General features: G+C 41.7%; 2 protein-coding genes across 3 annotated transcripts in view; both read right to left on the bottom strand.

The window, feature by feature from the left end:
- The window catches only part of LOC139066157 (gastrula zinc finger protein XlCGF57.1-like), a 28,153-nt gene extending 3,731 nt beyond the window's left edge, over positions 1–24,422 (bottom strand). Inside the window, exons 1-3 of one of the 2 annotated variants that reach the window (XM_070548237.1) lie at positions 23,735–24,422; positions 23,479–23,591; positions 13,288–13,782 (exon numbers count right to left, since the gene is read on the bottom strand). In XM_070548237.1, coding sequence (XP_070404338.1) covers positions 13,288–13,782; positions 23,479–23,488 — 505 coding nt within the window. In that variant the 5' untranslated portion in view covers positions 23,489–23,591; positions 23,735–24,422. Of the gene's footprint in view, positions 1–13,287; positions 13,783–23,478 lie in introns of both variants that reach the window. The other variant, XM_070548236.1, reaches the window with a different exon arrangement.
- LOC139066188 (zinc finger BED domain-containing protein 4-like) lies at positions 4,480–5,078 on the bottom strand. The gene is made up of 2 exons (XM_070548376.1): positions 4,938–5,078; positions 4,480–4,767 (listed from the first exon to the last, which is right to left on the bottom strand). Exons 1-2 carry the CDS (start codon positions 5,076–5,078, stop codon positions 4,480–4,482), a joined length of 429 nt encoding a protein of 142 aa, XP_070404477.1.
- Positions 24,423–27,956: the final 3,534 nt, after the last annotated feature.

Raw genomic sequence — 27,956 nt, 5'->3', positions numbered from 1 at the left:
CTGAACCAGAGACCAAAAAAATTCTCCAGTCGATTGAGAAGTATAACATGATCAAGAGTATCAAAAGCAGCAGTCAGATCTAAGAGTAATAAAATGACTGTCACCCACATCGGTATATTGGTAAATATCATTGAACACTCTCACAAGCACAGTTTCAGTACTATGCTTTGCTCTAAAAGCTGATTGAAAAACTTCTTAAACTTGTTTTTATCTAAATGGTCTGACAATAGCTTAAAAAAGACTTTCTCAAGAACCTTAGAAAGAAATAGCAGCGTAGAAATAGGTCGATGACTGGATAATACCGAGACATCAAGACCGGGTTTCTTAAGAAGGGGTTAGGGCTGCACGATTATGGCAAAAATGATAATCATGATTATTTTGAATGAAATTGATATCTCGATTATTTTACACTTTTATTCATTAACTTTGATTAAAGTCATCTATTGAACATAACATTGACTTTTTAACATTTATCATCTGTAGCTTTACAGACATTTAGCAAAACTGACTTTTAATTCTCCCAAACTAAAAGTGTAACTTTGTGTAAAGAGCAACAACAACTGAAATGTACAAAAACACACTTTATTAAAATAGAATATACATATAAAGAACATTTTGCCATGAACTTCCACAACCTACTGAAACTACTTTCAACAGTAAAAAAAAATGTAAAAGCTATTTATTTTCAATCATCCTTCATGAATCAAGGTCAAACATCACACGTTATTTTGAGGTATGTAAATCTTAGTGTGTGGTACCTGGAAAAAAAAATCCAGTAAGGCACCACTGATTGTAAACAATACTGTATACATAAAAAAGGACTCAAATAGTAACTTTGTCTTGAAATATAAAATATAAAGTGCAACAACAACTGAAAAGTACACAGTGTATGAAAATAGAATAAATATAAAGAACATTTAGCCATGAAATTAATTCCACGACTTAAACTACTGATCTTTAAAAACTAAAATAGAAAACAAATGTGCATGCTCAAGTCCTTTACTTTTACACTCTTTCTTTATGTAAGGTTTTTAGCCAGAAAGACAAGCCTATTGACATGATCTGGCTTTCGAGATGCATGCAGACAGGTGACAATATTGCCAGCTGTGCTGAAGACCCGTTTCGAAGAGGCACTTGTGGCTGGGATGCAAAGATATTTCTTTTTTTTTTTTACCGTGTCCTGTCTGGCTGTGAAGCAAGCAGAATTGATGTCTGAATGCTGGTAACAAGCCTTAAAGATTTACTCTCAGGTGGAGCATCAAAGCATCTGCTTTTAATGTCACGCCTGATACTTAAAACTTTATTGTTATTGTTTTAGAATGCTTTGTAATTCCGACCAGACACGGAGACAGAGGTGAAAGAGAAAGGAAAAGAAAAGGTGGGGAGAGAGAGAGGGGGGGGGGGGGTTCCACAAAAATAAACAATAATGAACAAGAGTCTGCTTCTAGACCTACAGAAAAAGACAAAAAAAAGCAAAAGGGCAAAAAACTGGGACACAACAACAATACAACAAGATCAAGCTATCACTGCGTCAACTTGATGAAGAAATATATAATCAACATTGCTTAACTGAAGAATCACGATAATAAATCACAGTGCATTAAGTGCCCACCATATTCTTAAGACCTGTGTTTAACGTGCCCAAGCCCACACTTTTGAGAGCACCATGTGAGCACCTGTGTGTGTACACGCGCTTGTTTATGTAAGGTTTCTCTATAGGAGTGTCCAATAGAGAGTGTGAGGGACCACAGATCTGCCCCCCAAAGATGCGCAGGAGACGGGGGGAGCTCCAAGTCTCAGAGATCCAGGCGCTGCCCCAGAACACAGGAACCCCAAGGAGACTGCAACCAGAAAGGCCCCCGCCCCCCTCGAGAGGCACAGAGGATCGCCCCGGGGGGCCACAACCAGCAGCCGGCAGAGTCCCGGGAGACATCAGCGGCAAGCCCACAGGCCCGCCCGCAGCCTCCCACCCCCTAGCCGGCCGAGCCCGGGACCCAGGGGCGACCACCCCCGCTGGGGACCCAGCAGAGCCCAGGGACCCAGACCCCACCAGGCAGCCACCGGGATCTATCAGGCAGATGCCAAAATCTTAAACCCCCAGACCCGGTTGCCACGAACACTCAGGCAGACCAAGGCACAACCCCTCACACCAGGTGTGGCAGGGGGAGGGGGGACGAAGATCTATATCATCAAAAGAAGTTCCAGGAGAGGGGAGGAGTCAAAGGCCCCACCTGACATATACAGTCATACACAAACACAGTCACACACTCCCTCCCTCATGCTCACACATGCACATACAACCCAAGACTTACAAAAATACACGCCGGACACCCACTCATGCTCCCCATACACACCCTATTCACTCTGGTCCCGGTACTGCTGCACATTGGGTACAACCATCACCGGTAACCAGAGTTTGACCCTTTCTGCTGGGGTGTTGATGAGCAGGCTCCCCCGCCCAACGCTGAGCACAGCAACCTACCACCCCAGACTCCAACCAGACGGCCAGATCTCCCTCCTAGCCTCCAGCCCCAGGAAGCCAAGCAACAACAAAGGTGGCTAAGACCCCTAGTCTCCCTCCGCCTGCTCCAATATAGTGTTGTGTGATCATGAGGTGTATTCCATGGCTGTGGTGAGCGGGCAGTGTGGGCATTGTCCGGCCTATGCCAGCTGATGCCACCGCACCACCCCACTTACACCCTCAGCTCTCGGTGTCTAAGTGCGGTTTAAAATTGGAAGTGGGCACCGGCACCCGGGAGGAGGCTGAGATATCCCCCTGCCAAATGCCGTTGAATGTGCTCACTCCCAAGGTGGGGTGTTCTGATGTCCATAATAGATATTGGTCTGTGTGTGTTGGTTTCCTGTATGTGTTTATGTTTAGGGTCCCGTCGGTCTGCCTGGTGATTTTCATATCCATAAATGCTATGCTGCCTTCTGTTTCTAACTCATGTGAATTTTATGTTGCCCGTGTCGTCAATATTGTTTAAGTGTTGTGTTAGTGTTTCTGTTTGACCTTTTGGTATGATTTCCAGTATGTTGTCCACGTAGCGTTTCCATAGTTTTATTTTGCAGTTTGGGGGGGCGGTGGCTATGGCTTTTTGCTCTAGGCTTTCCATGAAAAATTCGCACAGGGTGGCTGATAACAGGTTACCCATGGCGAAGCCTTCCAGTTGTTTGTATATTGTGTTTTCGTATGTGAAGTAAGTGGAGTTAGCTACCAGTCCTATCAGTTGTGCTATGTCATCTGCTGTGAGGTTTGTCCTTTTGTGTAAAGTTTTGTCTTGTCTGATTCTGTTAACTACTATGTCTATGGTTTTTTGGGTTGGTGTTTTTGTGAACAGAGATGTGACGTCATGTGAGATGAGTATGTCGTTGTCTTCTATTGTAATTTCCTTTAGTTCTTTTGCCAATTCTATACTATTTTTGCAGTGTTGGTCTGTATTTCCTAATAACGGGCTGATGATTCTGCTGATATCTTTTGCCATGTTGTATGTTGGTGTACCTATGCTGTCAACATCAGAACACCCCACTACATCCCCACCATACACAAAATGTCAGTAATCAGAACATTATATCACCGAGTAAACATAATAACAGAAGAGAGAGACCGTAAACAAGAGGACAAACACATACAACACGCTTTAAAGACCTGCGCATACCCGACATGGGCAATAAACAAAGGAAAACAACAAACAAAAACAGAAAGCAAAGAACAACCCAAAAAAAGAACCAGAAACCCAGAAAGACAAGAACCAAAACCAGTGATAACCCTACCATACATCAGAGGCATAACGGAAAAAATAAGAGCAACAATGAAAAAACACAACATAAACACACCAACAAAGCCATACACAACAGTTAGAAACAGATTAGTACACCCAAAAGAAAAAATATCAGCTGGACAAAAATGTGGAGTCATCTACGAAATCCCATGCAAAATATGCAATAAAACATACATAGGAGAAACCGGACGCCAACTCAATACACGGACAATAGAACATAGAAAGGAGTGCGAGAAAGAGGCAAATCGTAAACACACAAGAGCAGCAAAAGAAGAAGCAGAAAGTACAATAAAAAAATCAGCCGTAACAGATCATTGCTTAAGAGAAAACCATATAATGGACTGGGACAACACACGGATCATAACCACCGAACAACAAAAATACAAAAGATGGATCAAGGAAGCAATCGAGATAAGGAGACGTGGATGTGGGACCATGAACAGGGACGACGGAGTTTACACGCTGGACCACGCATGGGACTGCATCGTCGGAGAGGGGAGAGCGGGCAGTAGAGGGCGACAACGTCCTCTGCTGCCCGCAGATAAACGGAGAAGGAAGTGACGCGCCACCATCAGCGTCAGCCTGAAGAAGCCGGCAGCTGTCGGCGAAACCGTAGCTACAAACAGGTAAACAAAACTGTTTCTGTGTTTAAAAAAGAACGAAAGCATGGATTTACAAAGACACAGCAAGAACACACCTAAGATGTGCAAAGATATTTCTTCGCAAGGAGGGACAACTTTGGAAAGAGCTTCTGGGATGGATTCCACCACTCCAGGGGGTCTTCCTCAGTGTCAAGAGTCGCTGCCTGGAGGTAGGCCTGCAGCTCTAAGGCTATGGCCTCGTCTGGATGCAAAGCAGGCCCCGCGCCACCTGGAGAAGTGCCCTCAGGGACCTTGAAGAAACTGCTGAGGCCCTTCTTCCTCCTCTTCTTCTTTGCTTCTTCTGTGTCATCAGATTCAACAGGCATCTGCATCACTGGAGTCTCCTTTAAGGGAAAAATTAGAGGTCAGAGTGTGAAAGAAAAAAACATGTTTTGTTTGTGTAGTAAAACTATGATTTTAACATTAAAGCTTCAAATTAAATTATGATTTTACTACACACAAATCTGAATAAATGTATGTTATAAATTATATTAGAATAGAATAGAATTATTACCGTCATCTCCTTCATCTCTCTTGTCAATCTGGCTTTCACTGACTCCTGGCTGACTTCACTGCTGTACTTCATCTTGAACCTCGGGTTTAGGGCAGTGGCAATGTCTAGCAGCTCCTGGGTTGGTGGGTCATTGTTTTTCATTTTTCATTTAGGTAGTCCAGAATTTTTTTCTTGATTGATTTGGAAAGATCTGTTTCATCATTTTGGTCTGCCAGGATTGAGTTATTGAAAAGATGTAGTGTTGGTTTCACCAAGGACACACTCACATATTTTTCACCAGAAAGAGCATCTGTGAAATCAACCAGAGGGCCCGGGGTCTTGCTGATGGCCTCAAGGACATCAGTGTCCTGCTATATGGGGATGAAGTGCCGGGTTCCCCTGTCTTGACCCATTATGCAGTATCCAAAGTCAACGCCAGCAATTTGGATGGAATGGTCAGGGAAGAGATTTGCACAGCTTGCCAAATCCCAGATGGAGGAAAGTCTCAGTACCCTCGCGTTGTGCATGCTCCCTGGAAGCCCTGCAAAAACGTTCCAAAACAGTCCCTTTCCATCAACCACAGCTTGCAAGATGAGTGAGTGCCACCCTTTCCGGGTGAAATAGTCTGTGTGAAAGCTTCTGGGTGCTATGATGGGGATGTGTGAGCCATCAATAGCACCCACACACTGTGGCAACCCCCACCTGCTCTCAAAATAGGACGCCATCTCCCGAAATTTACCCTCATCGGGTAAATGAATCAGTTCTGGCAACAGCAATGCTTCTGCAGCAGCACAAAAGTCCTTCACACACTTGGCAACAGTTGAGATGCCAACTCCAAACAGAACACTGATGGGTCTGTAATCTGAACCTGTAGCAAATTTCCACAAAGCAATAGCCACAATCTTCCTCAGAGGCACACACTCACGGAAGAAAGTGTCCTTTCGCTGCAATGCTGGCCGCAGTTTGTTGCACAAGAAAATGAACGTCTCCTCAGGCATTCTGAAGTGCTTCAACCACTGCGCTTCCGTGTAACGAGGCACGTAATTATCCCACCAGTCAGAAGATCGGCTGAGTGACCAGATTGCGCGTCTGTGGCTGGAACCTTCCAAAATAGCCATCCAAAACAAATGAAACGTATTTTATTAACTGGAAGTGTATTAAACACGCATGTCAGAATTAGAATTTTAGCAATTACCAGGATGCGTCGTCTGCGTTGTCGTAATTGCAGCAATTTCTTGTACTGCTGCAGAATGGCATGGCGACGCTTTGCAGATTTAATCCTCCTCTCATCCCTCCTCAGCTGGCAAAGCCGACGCCTTTCGGCCTGTCTAGCACGGAGTCTGGCCCCCAAAACGAGCCACAAGCGCAGAACCATGAAAAATAACACCACAAAGTTCTCCATTGTTTACAGCACTACACAGGCATCAACACAGGGCGGCTTAAATGGTCACGGATATATGACATCACTGACATCTTAGTGCCAATTTCTCCCGCCGATTTCTGGGGACCGCCCGCATGTGGACGTGACTGAGAGTCACGTCCACATTCGAGAGCAGGGACGTGACGAAAGTGAGGAATCACTTGGGTCGGGCTGAGGCCGGCCGGGGCGGGCCGGGCCGACCAGGTACAGACGGGAAAGGCCCATAAGCTTATTTTATCATAAAGTTGATTAATAGACCGTCATCACTAACGTCCCTCCACCTGTCACATTTTGGTTTAAAGCTCCTTTTGTAAATAATCCTCCGTAGTCTCCTTGAGTGTTAATACTCTTAGGCCCTGTCCACACGTAGCCGGGGATCTGCCAAAACGTAGATATTTTTCTACGTTTTGGCCTGTCATCCACACGAAAACGAAGTTTTTTCACACGAAAACGGATCTTTTTAAAAACTCCGGCCAAAGTGAAGATCTGCGTTTTCTCCGTTTTGGGTGTCTGCGCGTGGACGGACAAAACCGGAGTTTTAAGGTCCGCAACGTCACTTTCCGCGACAAAAACATGCTGACATCACGTGTGCAACCTGTGTTTACACTAGCCAGCTTCATGGAAGCCCTCAGAGCTGCGCTCTGTCACTACCCGATCCATCAATTGTCCAAGCGCTTTCTGCTTGTTTGTTTTTGTAAGCGGAATTACTGCTCCTTGTGGAAGACCACAGACGAAGGACGAGGTTAAGAACGGGGGAAGTACTGCCGCCTACAGGTCTGGCATGTCCTTAACAACGTATTTATCCGAGTACGTGTGGACAGAGTTTGTTTTTAAAACGAGGTGGTGTGGATGCAAGTTTTTGGAGGGGCGGATATTCGTTTTTAGAAAACCCCGGCTACGTGTGGACTAGGCCTTAAATATTCCTCCTTAGACCCCTTTGATTGTGTTTTACTCATTTGTCGACTTCCTTTGTTGGTCCTAGAGCTTTTGTATTAATGATAAATTAATACTTAGTGATTTTACTCCCAAATAGGGTTAAATATACTTTCCGATTAATATTTGAAAAAAGACAGTTTTCTTTCCCTAAGTGGATATTATTATTTGAGACAGTGGATTAAATCCTCTCACTTTGTGTTTTGTCATCACCCATACAGGCCTGTTGGAGCATCCCACCTGTAGGCGCAGAGTCCAGGAGTTCCAAATAAAGTTTATTTTCATCATTTTAAGATGGTCTCGTCTTGGTTATGTTGCGGGTCCACCACTCCTAGTGAGTCTTGCTCAGGGCCCGTAACACTCAGAACAGCAAACATGGAAACATCTGAAAATATTCCAATATTCCCAAATACTGTAACCATCCCAAAAAGGTTATTGTTGTGGGTCATAAGTGCAGCTGCTCTGATGAGTTTGTTGTGATTAAATGTTTAGAAAGAGCTGCAGCTGCAGGTAAATGTAGCTTTATCTCAGCTTGAATACTTTAATTAACCACTGCTAAGAGCAAATAGCTGATCTGACTCTTTAATGCAGCAGAAATGTTGTTATGAAATTATCTCATCACGTGTTTCTCCTCCAGCGTCCTTCAATCTTCTGGTGCCCAGATCCATTCACTGGGGTTTGTTTTACTGGGGTTTGAGTAAGGCTGTAGCATACTGGGGGCCATTTCTTACCTGAAATAGTATTTATGTTACTAATATTACTGGTGATGTTTACTCCTGTATTCATTTAGACAATTTTTATTTTTAAAGAGTTCCTGTGTTGGTCCTAGAGCCTTTGTATTAATGATAAATTAATACTTGTTGAGTGCCCACTCACTTTTTGTATTTTGAGTTCACTGGCTTTGGTTGGGAGTATGGCCTTAGAGATTCAGGCTGCAACGCCTGAGGGGGGGGAAGACTTGCAGCACAATTAGTGTGTTTGTTTTTCACCACAACTTGTAAGCCTGCTCACAACCCAAGGTTTAGAGCTGAAAATGTCTCTTGGATGAGAGTTAATAACCAGAAACGTCCAGATGTTTTCATTAAATCTCTTAGGTTGATGGTGTCCAGGATGACTGAGAATCTACATCTACATGCTGAAGCATGACTCATCACTAAAGTCAAAAGGAAAACTGAAACACTTAAATGTAGCTGCAATCAGTAACAATCTAACAGATTTAAACTATTACAAGCTCTAAACACTAAATATTTCAGGAAAGCAAAAAACAAACAAAAAAAAAAATCACAACTTTGTGTTGTGAGATTTATTATCATTAACATTATTATTACATGACAACGTAACCTGCGCCCACCTCAGCTGAAGACCACCTGGACGCAACTACGACAGGACACAGCGAAGAAAAGGAGAACTACTTCAATCACCTGCACCCAATCTCCAACCTGGTTTCACGGTCAAAGGATCAGAAGGACTTTCGGGGACAAGATCAGCTCCCTGACAGGTGGACAACCACCTCAACACGCCATGGAAGGACCCAGACGTCTCCCTACTGAGAAGTTGAACTGTGTGCTCTCACATCCCAAACTCCATTCTTGCATTCCAGACCTGGACTTCAAGGAACTCATCAACTTAAGACTGAAACCATCCTGATCAACGGACGAGGACTCTAACCGTTCCAAACCGTTCTTCAACCGGGACTCTCAGTCCACGGACAAGCCCTTTGATGAAGAACGCCTGGTTTGCCTCAGCTTCTGCCATAGTTAGAGCTGCATGAATTGATACTACCTGTTCCTCATTCACAGAAACAGCCGTGTGCGACCTGTAGCTTTAAATTCATCTAATGTTTCAATAAACTCTACTGTAGGGCTGGGCGATATGGCAAAAATAGAATATCACGATTGTTCCAATATTTTATCACGATTTTTTATCCATGAATAGCATAACTTCAATTGCGTATTAAAGAAGAGAAACATTGAATAAATAAACATTTATTCATATTAGGGGTAATCAACACAGTGCTAACACACTTATATTTTAAACTCACACCAGAAATGATAAAAGCCCTGAGAGAAACAATTACAAAAATCAGTTTTTCTCGTTTTTCAAGTAACTTAACATAAATTAAAATCATAAACATATTTAAAGTGCAAACATGTCAATTGCAAACATATTGTGCAAACATTAACTTGTTCAAAATACTACGTAGCTCCCAGTTGCTCATGTAGTGGATAGTTAAGCTCAAATACGGCTCTGATGTGCGGCTGGAACAGAGATCGCTTGTGGTAGCAAAAAACTGCGCATTCTGAATATTTTCTGCAACTCTCACTTTGCATTCAGCGTACATGCGTGGAATGGCGGTGTTCAAAAAATACTTGCGGCTGGAAAACTCGTAGCGTGGATCCAATGTTTTTATCATGTTCCTACTGTTCGCATGGGACACAAATCTTTAACCAAGTGGTACGTCACTGCATCTGTCACGCTGTTCCATCGTCCGCTGTCTCTGTCGTAGGGAGTGAGTTTTGTGAGTGTTTCTGTTAGAGTTTGCTGCCTGGAAGAAGCACTAGCCGCTGCAGCCGCAGGCTTTTTAGCTTTAGCTGCCAGCTGGCTCTCATTGTATTGTTTGGGATGCCTTCTTTTCAAGTGATTAAACAAGTTTGTGGTGTTGCCATCACTTGCCTTGACGCTCTCCTTGCAAATGACGTTTCGCTGCTCCTTGTCATCTGGTGAAAAACCAAACCAGTTCCATATAATGGACGAGGCGTTCCTCTTCGGAACGAAAACCTCGTTGTCGCTCTCAGCCGCAGCCGAAGCCATGTTTGTTCACACACAGGTGGAAACAAGCAGGGCACTAATTTATTACTATGACTCACTCTAGCCCTTTTCAGACAGACATTCTGGAACATTTGCGGACAATTCAATCCGGTTTTTAACCGGAACTGTGTTTTCAGACACACCACTTTTGTACCGGAACTTGTCCTTTCGGCTGCGTTCACACAGCAGGGAAAAGTTCCAGATGTCTGACGGCGGCGGGGGGGTGGTGGGGGGAGAGAGAATCGGACTCATGTTAAGAAGAAGAAGAAGAAAATATCATTTCTATAGCGCCTCTCAAGATAAAAATCACGAGGCGCTTAAGCATAATTCTGCGCACACGAAGACGCATAAGAGACCTGGATGATGAAGCTCAATGGTTAAAGGAATCACTGAAGCGGTGTGAAGCGCTCTGTCGCGCGTCTAGACGGTACCGTAGGAGGCTAGCTGCCGTGGTTCGCCGCATGCTACAGCAGCGAGCTATCTAGGTGCGCACAGCGTCCCCCGGTCCCCTCCTCCTCCCCCTCCCCCTTGTCCGGAACTTTACCTCACCAGTCTGAAGCAGCCAGCCTGTCCGTAACAAGTCCGGACCTGTTACTAGGGGCTTCGTCTGGATAAATTCCGGAACACGTTATCCGGATGTTTGTATTCAGACAGAAGGGTCTTACGGACAGATTCTGGAACATTTCCGTTTTTCATGGCCTGTCTGAAGGGGGCTTAGGATTGGTTAAGGGTCAAACAAAGGCGTGTTTAGGGATGGGTACCTTTGACATTTGAATCGATCCGGTACTAATTCCCCATACCTACGAATCGATACCGGTACGTAACGGTACCTATTTTCGATACTTTTGAGTGTTTGTTATTTTAATTCTCTTTCATAATTAAATATATATTTTTCTCAATATATAACAATATTTGATAAATATCACGATAAATAACATTCAACTGTTTGTATTTTAATATCGTCCTTGTAGTTTTATAAGTTGATAATTAAACTGAAGCAAACATCTTTACTGTGAACTAAATTTACTGTGTATCTTCATTCCTTTTGCAGTTTTTTTTTTCATTTGATTTTTCCTACTGGGAAGTTAGAATTTCCAAGGAGAAAGCGAACGCACCATCAGATGATAACAACGGTGACAATGGAAGCTAACATATCAAGCTAACGTTATCTTTAGCAGTTTATTTAACTGCTGGAGCAGATTAAAAAGATGATGCCTCACACTTAGATCGTTGTCGCTGGTTTCATCTTCACCCAATCACCTGTCGCATTTAGTAAAGTGAAGCCAAACTTTAGAGCGCGTTCATGTTCTTCTAGTCGGAAATTCGGAGTTCCGAGGAGAAAGCGAACGCACCATTAGCGAAACGGAAGCCAACATATCAAGGTAACGTTATCTTAAACATTTTATTTACCTACCGGAGCAGATTAAGATGAGGATGTCTCACTTAGATCGTTGTCTGTCACTGGTTTCATCATCACCCAGTTAACCATCACATTTAGTGAAGTGGACCCAAGCGTTAGCGTGCGTTCTTCTTTCTACCATGCTGCTCTGTTTACAACTGGCTCGCAGGGACCGACGACATAACGCTCTTGCACATGCGCAGCGGTCTTGGCAAGTTCTCGTTACGAAGGACGGGTACCGAAACGAGGCACCGTTTGAAATGACGTGAATCGGTGCTCGGTCGGTACCATTCGCCTGAGGTAAGTTCCCTTTTCATTCAGAGGCAGAATTTCAACAGCAGAGCTGTGAATCGTGATAAAAAGGTCTCTCATAAATGACAGACCGTCAGATGTGTAGATCGTAAAACGGTCTAAAATCGTCATATCGCCCAGCCCTACTCTACTGATGTTTTCTGTGTATTATATGGTCTTGCTAATCCTTCCCAATCTCTTTACAGGAACTGCTCTAAATTGTAGAATTGTTGCATCACAGTAAATTCACATCAACATGTATGAAATAGCTCTTTAGTTTATGATGGTGTTGATTTAACTGATTTCCATTCTCACTTGTGTCTCTGTAAGCTGCTGTTTGTTATTGTCAGTTGTTTTTGCCTTATCGTGTTTTATTATTTTATTTGTTCTTGTTTTCTTTTTGTTTAGTTATCCTATTCGGATAAACAGGAGGGATTATGTTATGGAAATGTTATGTTTATTATTAACTGAATGTATTATTCTATGCCTGAATACACACACACACACACACACGCGCACGCACGCACACACGCACACGCGCACACACACACACACACACACACACACACACACACACACACACACACACACACAGTCTTATCTTTGTTATACTGTAAATAAACTCAGAGCAGAAACTCGGGGCAGTTGCCTTGAGCTTCTGCCCCTGATTGCAGTTTGGTGACTTGTCTGCTTGTTGTCTCTCCTCTCTCTCCAGCTGCAGGTATTGGGTTATTGATAAAATCCCTAACAGTCATGTAATCATTAGTTTAGAAATACAGAATTAAACTAATTTTTATAAACTATATTCTTGACTCTGTCTGAATTAAGTGTGTGTTCCTAAGGTCGTATTAAATCAAATATTCAAAGACCAATAAGATTGATCATTTATAATTAGATGGAATATCACATCTTATTGATCATTCAGTAAAAGTAACCACTTCCATCACGTTACACCATCAGCATGGCTCTACACTTCATCCTGCAGCATCTGGACTCCTGGGTACCTACACCAGGATCCTGTCAGAAGCAGAAACAGCTGGAGTTAGCAGGTCAGATCCACGGTGTGTAAAGTCCACTCATGGAGGGAACAGGAAGGGAAACCACTGAAGAACCAGGATAAACAGACCCGAGGAAACATGGACGGAGACACAGCGCTGCCCCGTGGCCAGGCGGGAATGTGGAAACGGACCTGTGGCTATTCCAAACACAGGCGCCATCTTGTTAGCGGCCAGAAGCAGAGTATGGGTGGGATGAGGCTGGCCCATACTCTGGAACAGCAGCTGCTATGTGTGGACTCTCATGTGATTTGTTTATTTACATTTGTAGTAAACCTTTCTCCACACTCATCATGACTAAATGATTTAGGTTTCTTCTGGACTTTCCTGCACGAGTCTACATGTTGCTTCACTCTAACACATTTCTTATGAACCAAACAGCCTGAAGACCTTATTGCTGGATGACTTGTCTCCCTCACGTGTCTCTGGAGAGACCACTTGTGAAGAACTTGTTGACAGACTTACCATCTGACTCAGAAGACCTGCTCTCATTCCAGTCATCATCTTCATCTCCAGTTTCAGACCCAGAGTCTGAAAGCTCAGAGTCCAGATTCACATCATCATCATCATCATCTCCACTAACTTCAGTCTCTGAAGAATCAGATGTTTGTTCATGAGGGTTCAGATCTGGGTTCCTGCTAGTTCCTGCTCCTCCACCAGTTTCTGCTGCCATCTGGTCAGCTGAGCTGCTGGTTGGAACATCTCTGTCTTCTATTTGCTGCTGATGAAGCTGTGAGACCAGAGGTTTCTCTTCATCATCCTCACTCTTTATAGAAACAGCAGTAACAGGAAACCCGACAGCTTCAGTCTCCTCCTTCAAACAGAGATGCTCTCCCTCCAGACTGGTCCAGAGCTCCTCCTGTTCCTCCTTTATGTGGAGGTGTTCTGGGTCCTGCTGGTCCACACCAGCACTCTGTTCTTCAGGAGCTTCTTCTTTAACCAGCACCAGCTGTGGAACATCTGTAGGAAACACAGACACATGATGTTACAGACCACCATACCTTTATATTTACACCATGAGTGATACTGGCTACATGATGTGGGAAAAAGGAACAAGAACTTAATTTTTGTTAAAAAAAATGTTAAACATATGTTTATTTAGTTTTTTTCTTCCCGCTTTTTTCCCTTTACCCTCCTTCCATCAACAGTATCCAACACAGAAGTATAATGAACATAATGAACATTTTTTTTTTTTTAAGTCTGTTATAACTTTCTAACTCTGCCACCTTATTTGTTATTGGTTGTGTTGTAGGAGGACCTGCTCGAAAACAAGATGTTACATCTCAAGCAGTTTATCCTCCTGAAAAAAAACATAAGTTAAATAAATAAGTTAAATAAATATGGCAGGTATTAAAATACTACTAATAATGATAATAATAATGATAATAATAATAATAATAATAACAATGCCTAACAGATTCAAGGTAAGTGAATAATAATTTAAGATAATAAACAATACAAGCAAATAAGAAAAAAAAAATTTTTTTTGTTACACAGTATATTCCCAACAACACGTCAGACATTGTTCATCGTTGTCTAGTTATCTTATTTACCCCTCGCCCACCTCCAAATCCCCACTCCTCAGTAGATCCAGAAATATCTTCCAAATGTTATAAAATTCAGAGGCCTTCTCTTTAACAATATAGGTCAGTTTCTCCAGAGCTAAACTCGATGTTACGTTGTTTAACCAGTGGTTAAAGGAGGGGCAACCAACATTCTTCCAACATAATGCAATACATCGTTTGACCTGTAACAAACAAAGATCGATCATTTTTGTTTTCCACACGCGACAGAATACAGTCTTCTGGGTACAAGCCTAAAATACATAACTTAGGGCAAAGTGGTACAGGGGAAGTTGTGATCTGAGAGATATAATGTAACACTGAAATCCAAAATTTTTGAATCTCTTCACATTTCCACAGGCAATGGTATAATGTACCCTGATGTGTATTACACTTATAGCATAGATCAATTATATTAGGATCATATTTATTCAGTTGTACAGGGGATATGTATGTTTGCATTATCCAATTAAATTGTATCATTCTCAAACGAGTGTTAATTGTTTGAGTGTGTGCTTTTAAACATATTTTACTCCATTCAATAGATGAAATATCTTCTTGTAAGTCACTAATCCACTCCTGTCTTCTACTATCAGATGTGTCCTTATGGTTTTCAACTAACATGCTATAAAACTGGGACACCAATCTTTTATCAAAATAGTTTTTTGTAACATTAGTTTCTAGGATTGACAGTGGAGGTTGATGTACTGAGTTATTTAAGTGTGCCAGAATAAAACTTCTAAGTTGTACGTACTTAAAAAAGTGTTTCTGCGGAATATTAAACTTTGCCCTTAATTCCCCGAATGACATTAAAGAAGTGGTAACTCCCCCCCTCAGTCTTACTCCACCCACGTATCAATTTTAAAAACTGCAACATTAGTAGGCGTTGCCTGCAGGACCGAGAGGGCGGAGCCGGGGCCGTGACGAAGATGACAGCTAACTAGACGATGCTAGCTCCCTTCACTCTGAGCAGTCATTAGAAGTGGAGGACGTTTCTCCCCCTCCTTACCCAGACACTCGAGAAGAAAGGGACCAAGTCTATTTGGAGGAGACAAGCGGACCTGAGCCTTATTGTTTTGAGCTTGTGAGTTGCCTGAAACTAGCGGAACCGACCCAACAGAACCAGCTCTGAATGGTAAGTAGCCGTTAGCCATAGCATCAGATTAGCTGCAGGGTTTGGCTCCATGGCCCTAGAGAGCTAGTATTCAGCATGTTTTAGAGGTTTATCTGCTTCAACACACCTGGTCTTAATCAGCAACAAATAGCTGAGCTGCTTAACAGCTAATCTATCCTGTTAAAGCAGAAAAACCACTGAAACGTGCTGGATAGCAGCTCTCCAGGAGCCCTGGGCTCAAGTTACAATCTGCTGCATAGAAAGTTATGAAAACATCCCATGAGAAAATTATTCTGTAATGTGTTCAGCCCACTAAAACTGCCCTGATTTCTTTATTTACTGATACCAGCTGCTCTCTTGGTTGTAGGTCCTCTGGTGTCTGCAGGTGGTCTCCTCTGCTGGTGTCGTCAGGATCAGGAGCTTCCAGAAGAATGTGCCTTTCAATGACTCTTTCCTCCTTATTTGTTGTATTAATTAAATAAATCTCAATTGATATATTTCCTATTTTTGTTCATGTCCATAAATACTTAAACATGCTTGAAATTAAAACAAGCTTTTAACACTGAGGTGCTAGTTTAATTCATCACAATAGAGCTAGTTAAACATGCAACAATGTGATAATCAATGTAATTTATAAATATCCATTAAAATATCAAAACTGGAATCTAAATGAGATATTTGGCAGCACAAAAAACTTGTCAAACACAATATTTATTATAATTGCAGGCAGACAGGAGACAGAGCTGATGGAGGTTCTCAGTCATTGAAGGATGGCTGAAGGCTTTCCAGGAACAGGAGATGTGATGTTGTCTCTTCTCTCTCTATTCTGCCAGATGAGCTGATAGGTTACAGGTGTGTGAGGACGTCCTCATGCTGTCATAACCAGATGACAGGAGTTATCAGGTGATCAGCCAGGCTAATGATGAGATGCAGAAAGAAAACAAATCCAGGACAGTGTACAGTAATAATAATAATAATCTGTGGTGTTGCTCACCTTATGTGCTCTTATAAGTATTAACGTGTGCCTGCCTCATGGTGTAGTCCATATTTTGCTGAGTGTCCTGCAATAGAGCTCCGGGAGTTGACGTCACTTCTCCCGGCATGCAACAGTTCAAATCGAAACGGCGCCATTTGGCAGGCAGAAGCCGGCAGCTGGACTACTTGTTATTGTCAGAAAACTCAATCAAACGGGAAATATGGTAGATTCCTGTAGCGCCCCAGGATGCAGAACAGACGCGGACGACATAAGGAATGAGTCATCTACAGGATTCCCCAAGATCCGGAGCGCCGCAAACGTTGGATCATTGTAATAAAACGCACTAGTGACCGGGCGAAAATGAAGCTGTGGGATGCCGAGAGTAAAGGTTTTCACTTATGCAGCGACCACTTCATATCAGGTACTTAAACCAACGTTTCCGCAACTGTGTATGGTATTTATTTTAAATGCTTTTATTACGATTCTTAGTGGGCTTCCTAAACTTATTTTGGCGTGGCTTTTTCTGCCTTATTACTCACAGCAGCAAGTAAACATCACGTAAAACGTTGCCTCGTGAGTTCTGCGTGCTGCCGTTTCCGTGTTTTATGATGACAGCAATTAACCGGCTAAGCTGTATTTTATTTTTAAGCAATGGTTGATCATTTGTCAGATCACACATAAAAAGCACTTTGGATTGCTATTATCTGTCTCACCGAGAATACTTACGTGTAAATCTGTTATTTGTCCATCCATCCATCCATTTTCATCCACGTATCCGGAATCGGGTTGCGGGGGCAGTAGCGTGACTTCCCTCTCCCCAGCCGCCGGAGCCAGCTCCTCCGGGTAAATCCCAAGGGGTTCCCCGGTCAGGTCCGGTGTTGTGCCGGTAAGAAGCCCGCTCCGACAGCTTCTGGCGTCGGAGCGGGCAGTAGAGTCGAGAGTCCCAGACCTCTTCCCAGCTCCTCCGGCCGGGGGGTTCCCCCGGCCAGGTCCGGTGTTGTGCCAGTAAGAAGTCCGCTCCGACAGCTTCTGGCTTTTTAAAAAGTATCCCAGTGTCACGGTAAGGGTCGGAGATGTTTAGTCTATTTAATTTCTGACTATATAAAATGATTTCTTCTGTTTTAAAGTGTGAAGTAAACTCCAACGAAGTAAAATCCAAGCGGATCCCTTTCATGTTCATGGTTACATCCGTGTTTGTTTACCTTTTTTGCATGCCAAAATGGCGTCCACTAACTGAGAGTCACGTGGGGTCCGGAGCTCTATAATGCAGGTTATTAGTTAATTTACTTTTGATAGCAAAAACAAAATATTTAATGTAAAAGTTATTTACCAGGTGAATCAGCTCACACGTCACCACCAAGTGTCACAGGGCCAGAATCAGTAGCCTCCTTCATGATGTCATGATGTAATCACATACTTATTTAATTGTTAATATCTTAAAAATTCTGAAATGTTTTAATTGTTTTTTACCTTGAACAGTTCACTGAGCTTGCACTGTCACTGAGGTGGAAGCTGGAATCAACAGCAGACACCTCACATCTTGGTCTTTTCAGGGGTGTGGACGCTGCTCTGGGATTTTCTGGAAGATGAATTTCTGTCAAGGTCCCTGTGTCACAAGACACTGAGGCTGTGAGCTCTAACCTGGGTGGCTATGTATAAAAACAAAGAAGCAGCACATTTATAAATGTTTAAAAGAGCAAAAAATCACGTGTAACAATAATCTGTAAAACAAATTAAAACTAGAAGGTAATAATAAAATGTTTACATAGAAGATTCTTAAAAATAATTCACCTTTGCTACGGGTAAGGCTTCACGTCAGCCTGGACAAGTGGATTCTTGCAGCTAAATTGGTCTGACAGCCAGTGTCTTGGGTAGATTTAGCCGGAAAAAAAAAATAGAAGCACATTGTTGTTGGGAGTTTATAAAGTCATATAATATACGAAAGAAACTGTCCTATAAAGGTGCTTTATAACATTCCTAGTGTGTGGTCGTCGTTATAACGTAAAAGTCAGTCACATATGATGTGGAGAGCCTGAAATGCGACCTCCTGAACAGAATTCCTCACAAAACCGGGTCACAAGCTTGATTTCACGCTGTAATGCTGTCTGTCAACTAGTGCTGCGTCAGTTAGAGCCACTGTTGCAGAATTAACGACTGACTAGCTAAAGGAAGTGAACCACGTCTCTCAGACTTTGCATTTAGGTAGGGAATTGTCTTTAGAAGATGTTAAAACTTTTATTTACTCACCTCAGACTGGAGCCCGCCGCGGTGGGGAGCAGAGTCGGTGGGCTGCATCTAAATCGCGGAAGAGCCACGGTGGGCACAGCCTCCCTCTTCAAACGGAGACGTGCAGAATCGTGGGTAAAATGCAGGTTGCAAACTACAGCACGAGGCGGGAGCTGAATGTTTTCCAGACACCGATTGCGCGCAACCACTGGCGCCTAATTTCTAAGTCCAGCGGAAAGGAGTGCAACCCCACAGAGCTACCGCAACCACACTACACTACACCTTCTCACCATACTAACACGATATGGAGCACTAAACCCGAACTACTTTCCTAATTACACAAACAGCCAAACACTAACTAAACTACAATATCCAACAGCCAAGCTAACACTAAATAAGTATGTATAACACTAAAAGCTATGCTAAAGACTAGGATATGCTAATGCTATATGCTAATGCTGAACTACGGCTAACCGTCCTACACTCGCTTGCAAATCCAACTCCCAACTCGTCACAAGGCGTGGCCGAGACGCTTGATGCTTTTATAACTTTGACACAGAGCTGCTACGTAGTACTCTACTGGTTTATGTAGTATCTTACTCTTTAGCCATTGGCAAAAATTTATTCAAAATGAGTCAAATTCTATGTTTTAAGCTGAAGGTGGAGCTATACTGTGGTATTTAGGCAGAATTTTTAATTTTTAAAGAAAATGCACCAAAATGCTAAAATAATGAATACACACATTTAAAACACTATTAGACACTCATTTATACTGTTCATCAGCAAAAAAAAGTTAATTTAGACGTTACTTGCTCTTTAAAGAGTGTTCCTCGTATAGGTCCTGCAAATTCGCAATGCCCTTGTTAAGTCATTCTTTAAAGCCCAAGTCATTTGTAGCAGGAGCAAAAAGTTCATTACCCCAAATTGGGGAGAAACAGGACAGCCTTGGAGTCATTCAGCATTTTTTGTACTTTTTGCCAAATAACAACAGTATTTTTTACAAATGGATTAGTAGTAGTTTTCTTTAAAGTTTTAAAGGGTGCTGAGTATAGATAGCTATGTAATGACAAACCTTTTGAGGACATTTTTTCAATTTCTAGCCAGGGAAGGAAAATACCGTTTGAAAACCAGAACATAGTCGTCCTCAACTGAGCAGCCCAAAAATACCATTCTAAATTTGGAAATTGTAGCCCTTTCCTATCATATGGTAAATAAGAGGGAGAGTGAGTCTTGGCTTCCTGTTGTTCCAAATGAAATTAGAGAGGAGCTTTCTGATCTTGGGGGGAAAAAAAGAAGGAGGAGGGGCCAGCGGAATTGACTGAAAGATATATAGAAATTTAGGTAATAGTCATTTTTACTATGTTTATTCTTCCCAGTAAAGAAAGAGGCAATGATATTAATCTAGTGATCTCTTCCGACAACTCAGTTACCATGGGCTCATAGTTGGCTGAGCTAAGATCGCTTATTTTTGGGGGTTATTCTGATGCCCAAATATTTAAATCCCTCTATGGCATTTCCAAATGGATGGGACACAACTGGTTTCATCCTCTCATTTACATTTAGAAACATAATGGATGCTTTTTCTCTATTTACTTTGAACCCAGAGAAACTGCCAAATTGATCGAATAGCTTCATGAGGGATGGTATTGATTCTGCGAGATGTGATAGAAACACAATAGTATCATCAGCGTACATGGCTGTTTTGTGTAGCGTCTCTCCAATTTTAATACCCTGGATTGATGGATGTGATCTAATTGCTATTGCTAAAGGTTCCATGGCTAGTACAGACCCTTGTCTGGTGCCTCGAAATAGCTCAAAAGAATGAGAGATGAGATTATTAGTAGATACCATTGCAACCGAATTAGCAAGTAAAATTTCAACCCATCTACGAAAGTGATCAACAAATCCGAAACGCTTAAGCACCTCAATTAGATAGGGCCATTCAACTCGATCGAACGCCTTCTCCGCATCGAGTGACAGTATTGCAGTGTCAGGTGTCTCTTCACACTTATGAATTATATTGAGAACTCTCCTCACATTATGGAACCCCTGACGGTTTTGAACAAAACCATTTTGATCTCCATGTATAATGGCTGGAAGAGCCCTCCCCAGCCTCATAGCCAGAGCCTTAGCTATGATTTTGGAGTCAGAATTTAACAACGATATGGGTCTATAAGAACCGCTTTCAGTTGGCGCTTTGTTTGGTTTTAGAAGGAGAATGATCAGGACACTACGTAATGTAGTAGGTAAGCAACCTGTTATAAAGGATTCCAGATAAACATCTAGTAATGGGGGAATTAATTTTGCTTTAAATAGCTTGTAATTGTCTATCGGAAGCCCGTCAGGACCCGAAGTTTTACCTCCCCTCATGTTCGGAATGGCATCCGAAACGTCATTGAAATTTATTTCTCTCTCTAATTCATTCTTCATACCCTCAGAAATGCAAGGAAAGACCACACTATCCAAGAAAGTATTTTGGTTCACCAGGTCTAATGGACTGTCAGAATTATATAGGTTTTTATAATATAAGGCAAAGGTGTTATTAATTTCTATGGGATCCGTAGATAATTCCCCTTGATCGTTCCTAATTAAATTAATGGCTCTGTCAGATTCAAGTTTCTTTATCTGCCAAGCTAGCAGTTTACCCGGCTTTTCTCCCTGATCATAAAATGTCTGCTTCAATCTTATTAGACCATCTTCGGCTTTAAGCAAGGACATCTCCTCGTATTTAGCTTTAAGGGTTAATAATTCCTGTTTTCTTTGTGTTGAATCATCTATGATAACTTCTCTCTCTAATTCTCTAATTTTATTGTTTAATACGTTAATTGTCTGTTGAAATTTGTTAAATTTAGAGCTGGTGAAACTTATCATTTGTCCTCTAATTTATGCTTTAAAAGCTTCCCATCTAATGGCTGCAGTTGTTTGAGTTGTATTAATTGAGAAGTAGAGCTCAATATGCTCTCCTACAAATTTTATAAAGTCAGAATCATGTAACCATTTAGGGTGTAAGCGCCAATTGTTCGAGCGGCTATTCACTTGTTCTACCCTATAAAATAGTGAGGTTGGGGCATGATCTGACAAAACAATGCTGTCATATACGCACTCAGTGATATTGGGTAGCAAAGATGAGGAAATTAAAAAATAATCTATTCGGGAGTAGGATTTAAATACTGCTGAACAGCATGAGAATTCTCTTTTATTAGGGTTTTGGATTCTCCATGGATCACAAAGGTTCAGATCTTTCAGATATTGTTGTATTTTTTTCCTTGTTTGCGAGTGTGAAGTGTCTATCCCTGATGAGCGGTCCAGTTTCGGGTCTAAAGTACAATTTAAGTCTCCTGCCAATATTATCTTACCCGGAAGGGTAGCTATCAATAGAAACAAATTCTCAAAAAATGCAGGGTTTTCATCATTAGGGCCATAAACATTTACTACATTAAGAGTTACTTTCAAGAGAGTTCCTTGAATCACCAAAAATCTGCCCGCTATATCATAAATAGTGTTATTTACTTGGAAAGGCACTGAATTATGAACTAACACCATAACCCCTCTTGAATGAGAGGGGAAACAGGATGCTAACACTTTGCCTGGCCATCTCCTACGTACTTTCACCAGATCCTCTCCAAGTAAATGGGTCTTTTGGATAAATGCTACTGATGACTCAACTTGTTTAAGCCTGGTAATAACCTGTTTTAGTTTAACCACTTTTACCTAGGGATGGGCACCTTTGACATTTGAATCGATCCGGTACTAATTCCCGGTACCTACGAATCAACACCGGTACTTAACGGTACCAATTTTCGATACTTTTGAGTGTTTAATATTTTTAATTCTCTTTTATAATTAAATATATATTTTTCTCGATATATAACCATATTTGATAAATATCACAATAAATAACATACAACTGTTTGTATTTTAACATCGTCCTTGTAGTTTTATAAGTTGATAATTAAACTGAAGCAAACATCTTTACTGTGAACTAAATTTACTGTGTATTTTCATTCCTTTTACCGTACTTTTTCATTTGATTTTTCCTACTGGGAAGTTAGAATTTCCGAGGAGAAAGCGAATGCACCATTAGATGATAACAATGGTGGCATAGGAAGCAAAACATATCAAGCTAACGTTATCTTAAACAGTTTATTTAACTGCTGGAGCAGATTAAAATGGTGATGCCTCACACTTAAATCGTTGTCACTGGTTTCATCTTCACCCGATACATTTTGTAAAGTGAAGCCAAACTTTAGAGCGCGTTCATGTTCTTCTAGTCAGAATTTCGGAGTTCCAAGGAGAAAGCGAACGCACCATTAGTGAAACGGAACTGAATCCCGATCAGGAGAACATCATTCTTCTATACTGAGCGAACATTCCAGTGGTAACCACTCAGACCACTGAACCTGAGTTTTACAAGACCGAGGAGACTTTCTTTTTGACTAGACTACGACCAAATAGAAGACTGACTTTGAGCTCAACCTGACTAGGTTTACTGATATAGGGGGAAAGGACCTGATTGTTTAATTATATGTCTATTGCAGCTGCTGTATTTTTTGTTCTATTTTCATATATCTATATAAAATTCCAAATCTGGTGCAACTGTGTTCTTTTGCTCATTCTTTGGATCCAGCTATTCCATTTCCCACTCACTGGTAATTTGTAAGGTAATCCTGTTGGACCTAGAGTCTGGCCTATTTATTATTATTATTTGAATAAGTGGTAACTTAATCTGACGCCAGGGTTACAATAGACTGACAATATATTCATTCATCCACCAGTACCTGTGTCCATGCTGTCCAGGTCCAGGTGGTGAAGAACACACGATGAATCCGTCCCAGCTGATGGATGATCCTGAAGTGGTAGCAGGTTTTCTTTAGCCGTGTTTAGCTAACAGCTGCAATAGAAACAAAGCAGGAGAGCTGATTAAGATGCTGCTTCAGAACAACGCAGGAGATTAAAGATCCAACGCTTTGGTTCTGGCCAAAGGAACAGCAGCAGATCCAGAGGGCAGGAAGTCTAGAGAAAAGCTTTTCTCACCCACAACCTGATTCTGGAGCTCCGATTGTCACGAAGACCGCAGAATATCTTCTCTGGTTCTGGAAAGAACTCCACCAAGTTGTTGAGGAGGAGAAGAAAGTTTCCACAGCCTGGTGAGAAGATTTCTGCAGCAGCAGCAGTTAGTCGCTTTAGCTGATCAACTCTCCCAGAGACTGAAGTGAAGACATTTTTACTGCAGAGCCTCAAATATTCTCCTCACACGCCAGAACAAAAAGCTAGCTCTGTTAGCAGCTTCCGGTTTCTGCTTCCTCCGGTGGTCGGTGACCAGCGTAAAGGTGCAGTGCACTACCGCCACCTGCTGGAGCAGAATAAAACACACCTGGCTCTCACATAACTTCCGCTGGTGGATTTTTTAGACAAAATATTTGTCGTAATGTTTTTTGTTCCTCTCCAAAAGCACCTGGCTGCAGACCTCCACTGTCAGGCTGCTTCCGGTGGAGGCTCCACTGTCAGGACGGGAAATGCACGGGATACATTACAAAATAAAACGGCAAACATACTTACGTTTGTAATTGTTAGGTTTCAATATAAAATATTACGTAAAATCTATTAATTATTTCTCTATAGTTCATATGTTGTTGTCATTTAACATGCTTACGGTTGTAATTTTTCTAAATGAATTAACGAATGGCCGGGATAGGTTTCAACATAAAATGCTAACATACTCATATTTCTAAATAAAATCCCGAATGCTGTTTCGGTTGAATCGATCCCCTCACAAACGCATTCATTCAGGAAGCAGCCTGACAGTGGAGGTCTGCAGCTAGGTTTCTCTCGTTTTTCTAACGATTTCATCAAAATCCCCGAAAAAATAAGCACACTACATTTTGTTAGACTTCTGACCCGTAACCTAATTGTTTTAGTGAAGGTATTGAACAGATTGCTGCGCTCAAAAGGAACAGGAAATGCGTCCTAAAACGATTTGGTCATGATAAAATTCATTTCAGTTTATTTATAAAGCGCCAAATCACGACAAGAGTCGTCTCAAGGCACTTCACACAGTAAACATTCCAATACAGGTCAGTTCACACACACACACACACACACACACACACACACACACACACACACACACACACACACACACACATACACACACACACACACACACACACAACATAAATACCAAGTAGTGTTTCTATGGTTACATTGTGATTCCTTAGTAAATATTTTATTTGGTGAGAGATAAACTTTATTGTATTTATCCTAGTGAATCTATAATTAAACAGATAAACTAATGGTATCACATTCAATGTCAAAGAAAGTACACACACACACACACACACACACACACACCAACAATGGGTTTCTTTGGGGTACACACAGCCACATGCCCAAAGCCCTGACACCTAAAGCACATGAAAGGAGGTTCCTCAAATGCCCTAACTGAGTAGATGAGCAAGCCCAACATGACATGAGCAGGGAGCTCCACCGTGTCAAAAGTTATCAACAGTGAAGTGGATCCATGGATGTCAAACTCCAGACGCTGAACAGCCACCACTGCCGCCCCACTCAGGAAGTCAAACACATCAGGCTCAGAATAATTGTATACCACCTCCTTAACCTCCTCAACCAAAGCACCAGAACGCAATTCAGTAACAGTCCCGCCCACCCCCATAAAAACCTCAAGTTTCAGTGCTTTGAGGCACTGGGCCTTCGTCCAACATACCACTGTCAACAGCCCACTAAACTCAATTAAATTCAATTCAAGTTTATTTATATAGCGCCAAATCACGACAAGAGTCGTCTCAAGGCACTTCACATAAACATTCCAATTCAGGTCAGTTCATTAAGCCAATCAGAAATAATGTTTCCTATATAAGGAACCCAGCAAATTTCATCAAGTCACTGTCTAGTGTCAGTGACTATACAGCAATCCTCATACTAAGCAAGCATAAAGCGACAGTGGAGAGAAAAACTCCCTTTTAACAGGAAGAAACCTCCAGAGAATCCTGGCTCAGTATAAGCAGCCATCCTCCACGACTCACTGGGGATCGAGAAGACAGAGCACACACACACACACACACACACACACACACACACACACACACACACACACACACACACACACACACACACACACACACACACACACACACACACACACACACACACACACACACAAAGACAAGTAATGTGTTTATAGTTATATTGTGATGTCTTAGTAAATATTCTATTTGGTGAAAGATAAATTTTATTGTATTTATCCTAGTGGATCTATAATTAAACAGATAAACTAGTATTAGCACATCAAACGTCAAGGAAAGCAAAAGGTTATTATCAGGAGAGAGAGAATGTTTTAGTGGTTAGCAGCAGTGTACTAGTCGATGGCCCCCTCCATGAGGCCACCACAGCTCAGCAGAACGTCATTGTAGCTTCTTCTGGGGAGAAAAACACTTACAGAGAAAATAAAGTTAACAGCTGAAATTGCACAAAATAGTACAGTTAAAGAGCAGACTGTAGAAGAATGCAGTAGAGTGTGAGAAGTGGTCAGTGTGTCCTCCAGCAGTCTAAGCCTATAGCAGCATAACTACAGAGATAACTCTGGATAATCTATCCTATTTAGATGTAGGCATGTTGGAGGCAGGGCAAGGGAGAGCCGTCTTTACCGACTGTACACTCCACCTCCCTGTACTCCCCCACTTGTCCAGATTTAGGCTAACATCAGATTTTAACCAAAGACCCTATCAAATAAAAATGTTTTAAGCCTATTCTTAAAAGTAGACAAAGTGTCTGCCTCACGGACTAAAGCTGGGAGCTGGTTCCACAGGAGAGGAGCCTGATAACTAAAAGATCTGCCTCCCATCCTAATTTTAGATATTCTTGGAACCACCAGTAGACCTGCAGTCTGAGAGCGAAGTGCTCAGTTAGGAACATATGGAACAATCAGATCACTGATGTATGATGGACCTTGATTATTAAGAGCTTTATATGTGAGAAGAAGGATCGTAAAATCTATTCTGAATTTAACAGGTAGCCAATGTAGGGAAGCTAAGACAGGAGAGATATGATCTCTCTTTTTAATTCTCATCAGAACTCTAGCTGCAGCATTTTGGACAAGCTGAAGACTTTTAACTACATTCTGTGGACTTCCTGAGAGTAATGAATTACAGTAATCCAGTCTTGATGTAATAAATGCATGAACTAGTTTTTCAGCATAACTCCTGGAAAGTATCCTTCTAATCTTAGCAATATTCCGAAGGTGGAAAAGAAAATCCTACAAACTTGTGAAACCTGGGATTTGAATGACATGTCCTGGTCAAAGATAACACCAAGGTTCCTTACTTTGTTCTCGGAGATTAATGTAATGCCATTAAGGTCAGGCGATTGGCTAAGCAATTTCCTTTTCTGGATTTCTGGTCCAAAGATGAGAACTTCCGTCTTGTCTTGATTTAAAAGCAAAAAGTTTAGAGTCATCCAATTTTTTATGTCCTCAAGACAAGCCTGTAATCTACCCAACCGATTAGGTTCATCAGGGTTAATGGATAAATATAACTGAGTATCGTCAGCATAACAGTGGAAATTTATCCCATGCTGTCTAATGATTTTACCAATTGGGAGCATATATATAGTAAAAAGAATTGGTCCAAGCACTGAACCCTGTGGTACTCCGCAAGTAACCCTGGAGTATGAAGACGATTTGTCATGTACATTTACAAAATGAATTCTGTCAGACAGGTAGGATTTAAACCACCTAACACTGTTCCTTTGATCCCTACAACATGTTCAAGTCTTTCTAAAAGAACATTGTGATCAACTGCAGTTGATCACAATGTGTCAAAGGCAGCACTGAGATCTAACAAGACTAGAACAGACACAAGATTCTTATCTGAGGCCATGAGAATGTCATTTGTAACTCTCACTAATGCAGTTTCAGTGCTGTGATATTCTCTAAAACCAGACTGAAGTTCCTCAAACAGATCATTAGAGTTTAAATGCTCACACACTTGGATGGCCACTATTTTCTCCAGGACTTTGGATAAAAATGGAAGGTTAGATATTGGTCTATAATTCATTGGGTCATCTGGATCCAGAGAAGGCTTCTTAAGTGAAGGTTTGATTACAGCAACCTTAAAATCTTGTGGTACATATCAATTTACTAAGGATAGATTGATTATATCTAGAATGGGGGCAGTGACCAGAGGAAATGCATCTTTAAATAATTTGGTTGGGATTGGATCCAAAATGCAAGTTGAAGGTT

The sequence above is a fragment of the Nothobranchius furzeri genome, chromosome 2 (assembly GCF_043380555.1).
Source record: "Nothobranchius furzeri strain GRZ-AD chromosome 2, NfurGRZ-RIMD1, whole genome shotgun sequence".
Lineage (NCBI taxonomy): Eukaryota > Metazoa > Chordata > Actinopteri > Cyprinodontiformes > Nothobranchiidae > Nothobranchius > Nothobranchius furzeri.
This window is presented reverse-complemented; position numbering and strand designations above follow the sequence as displayed.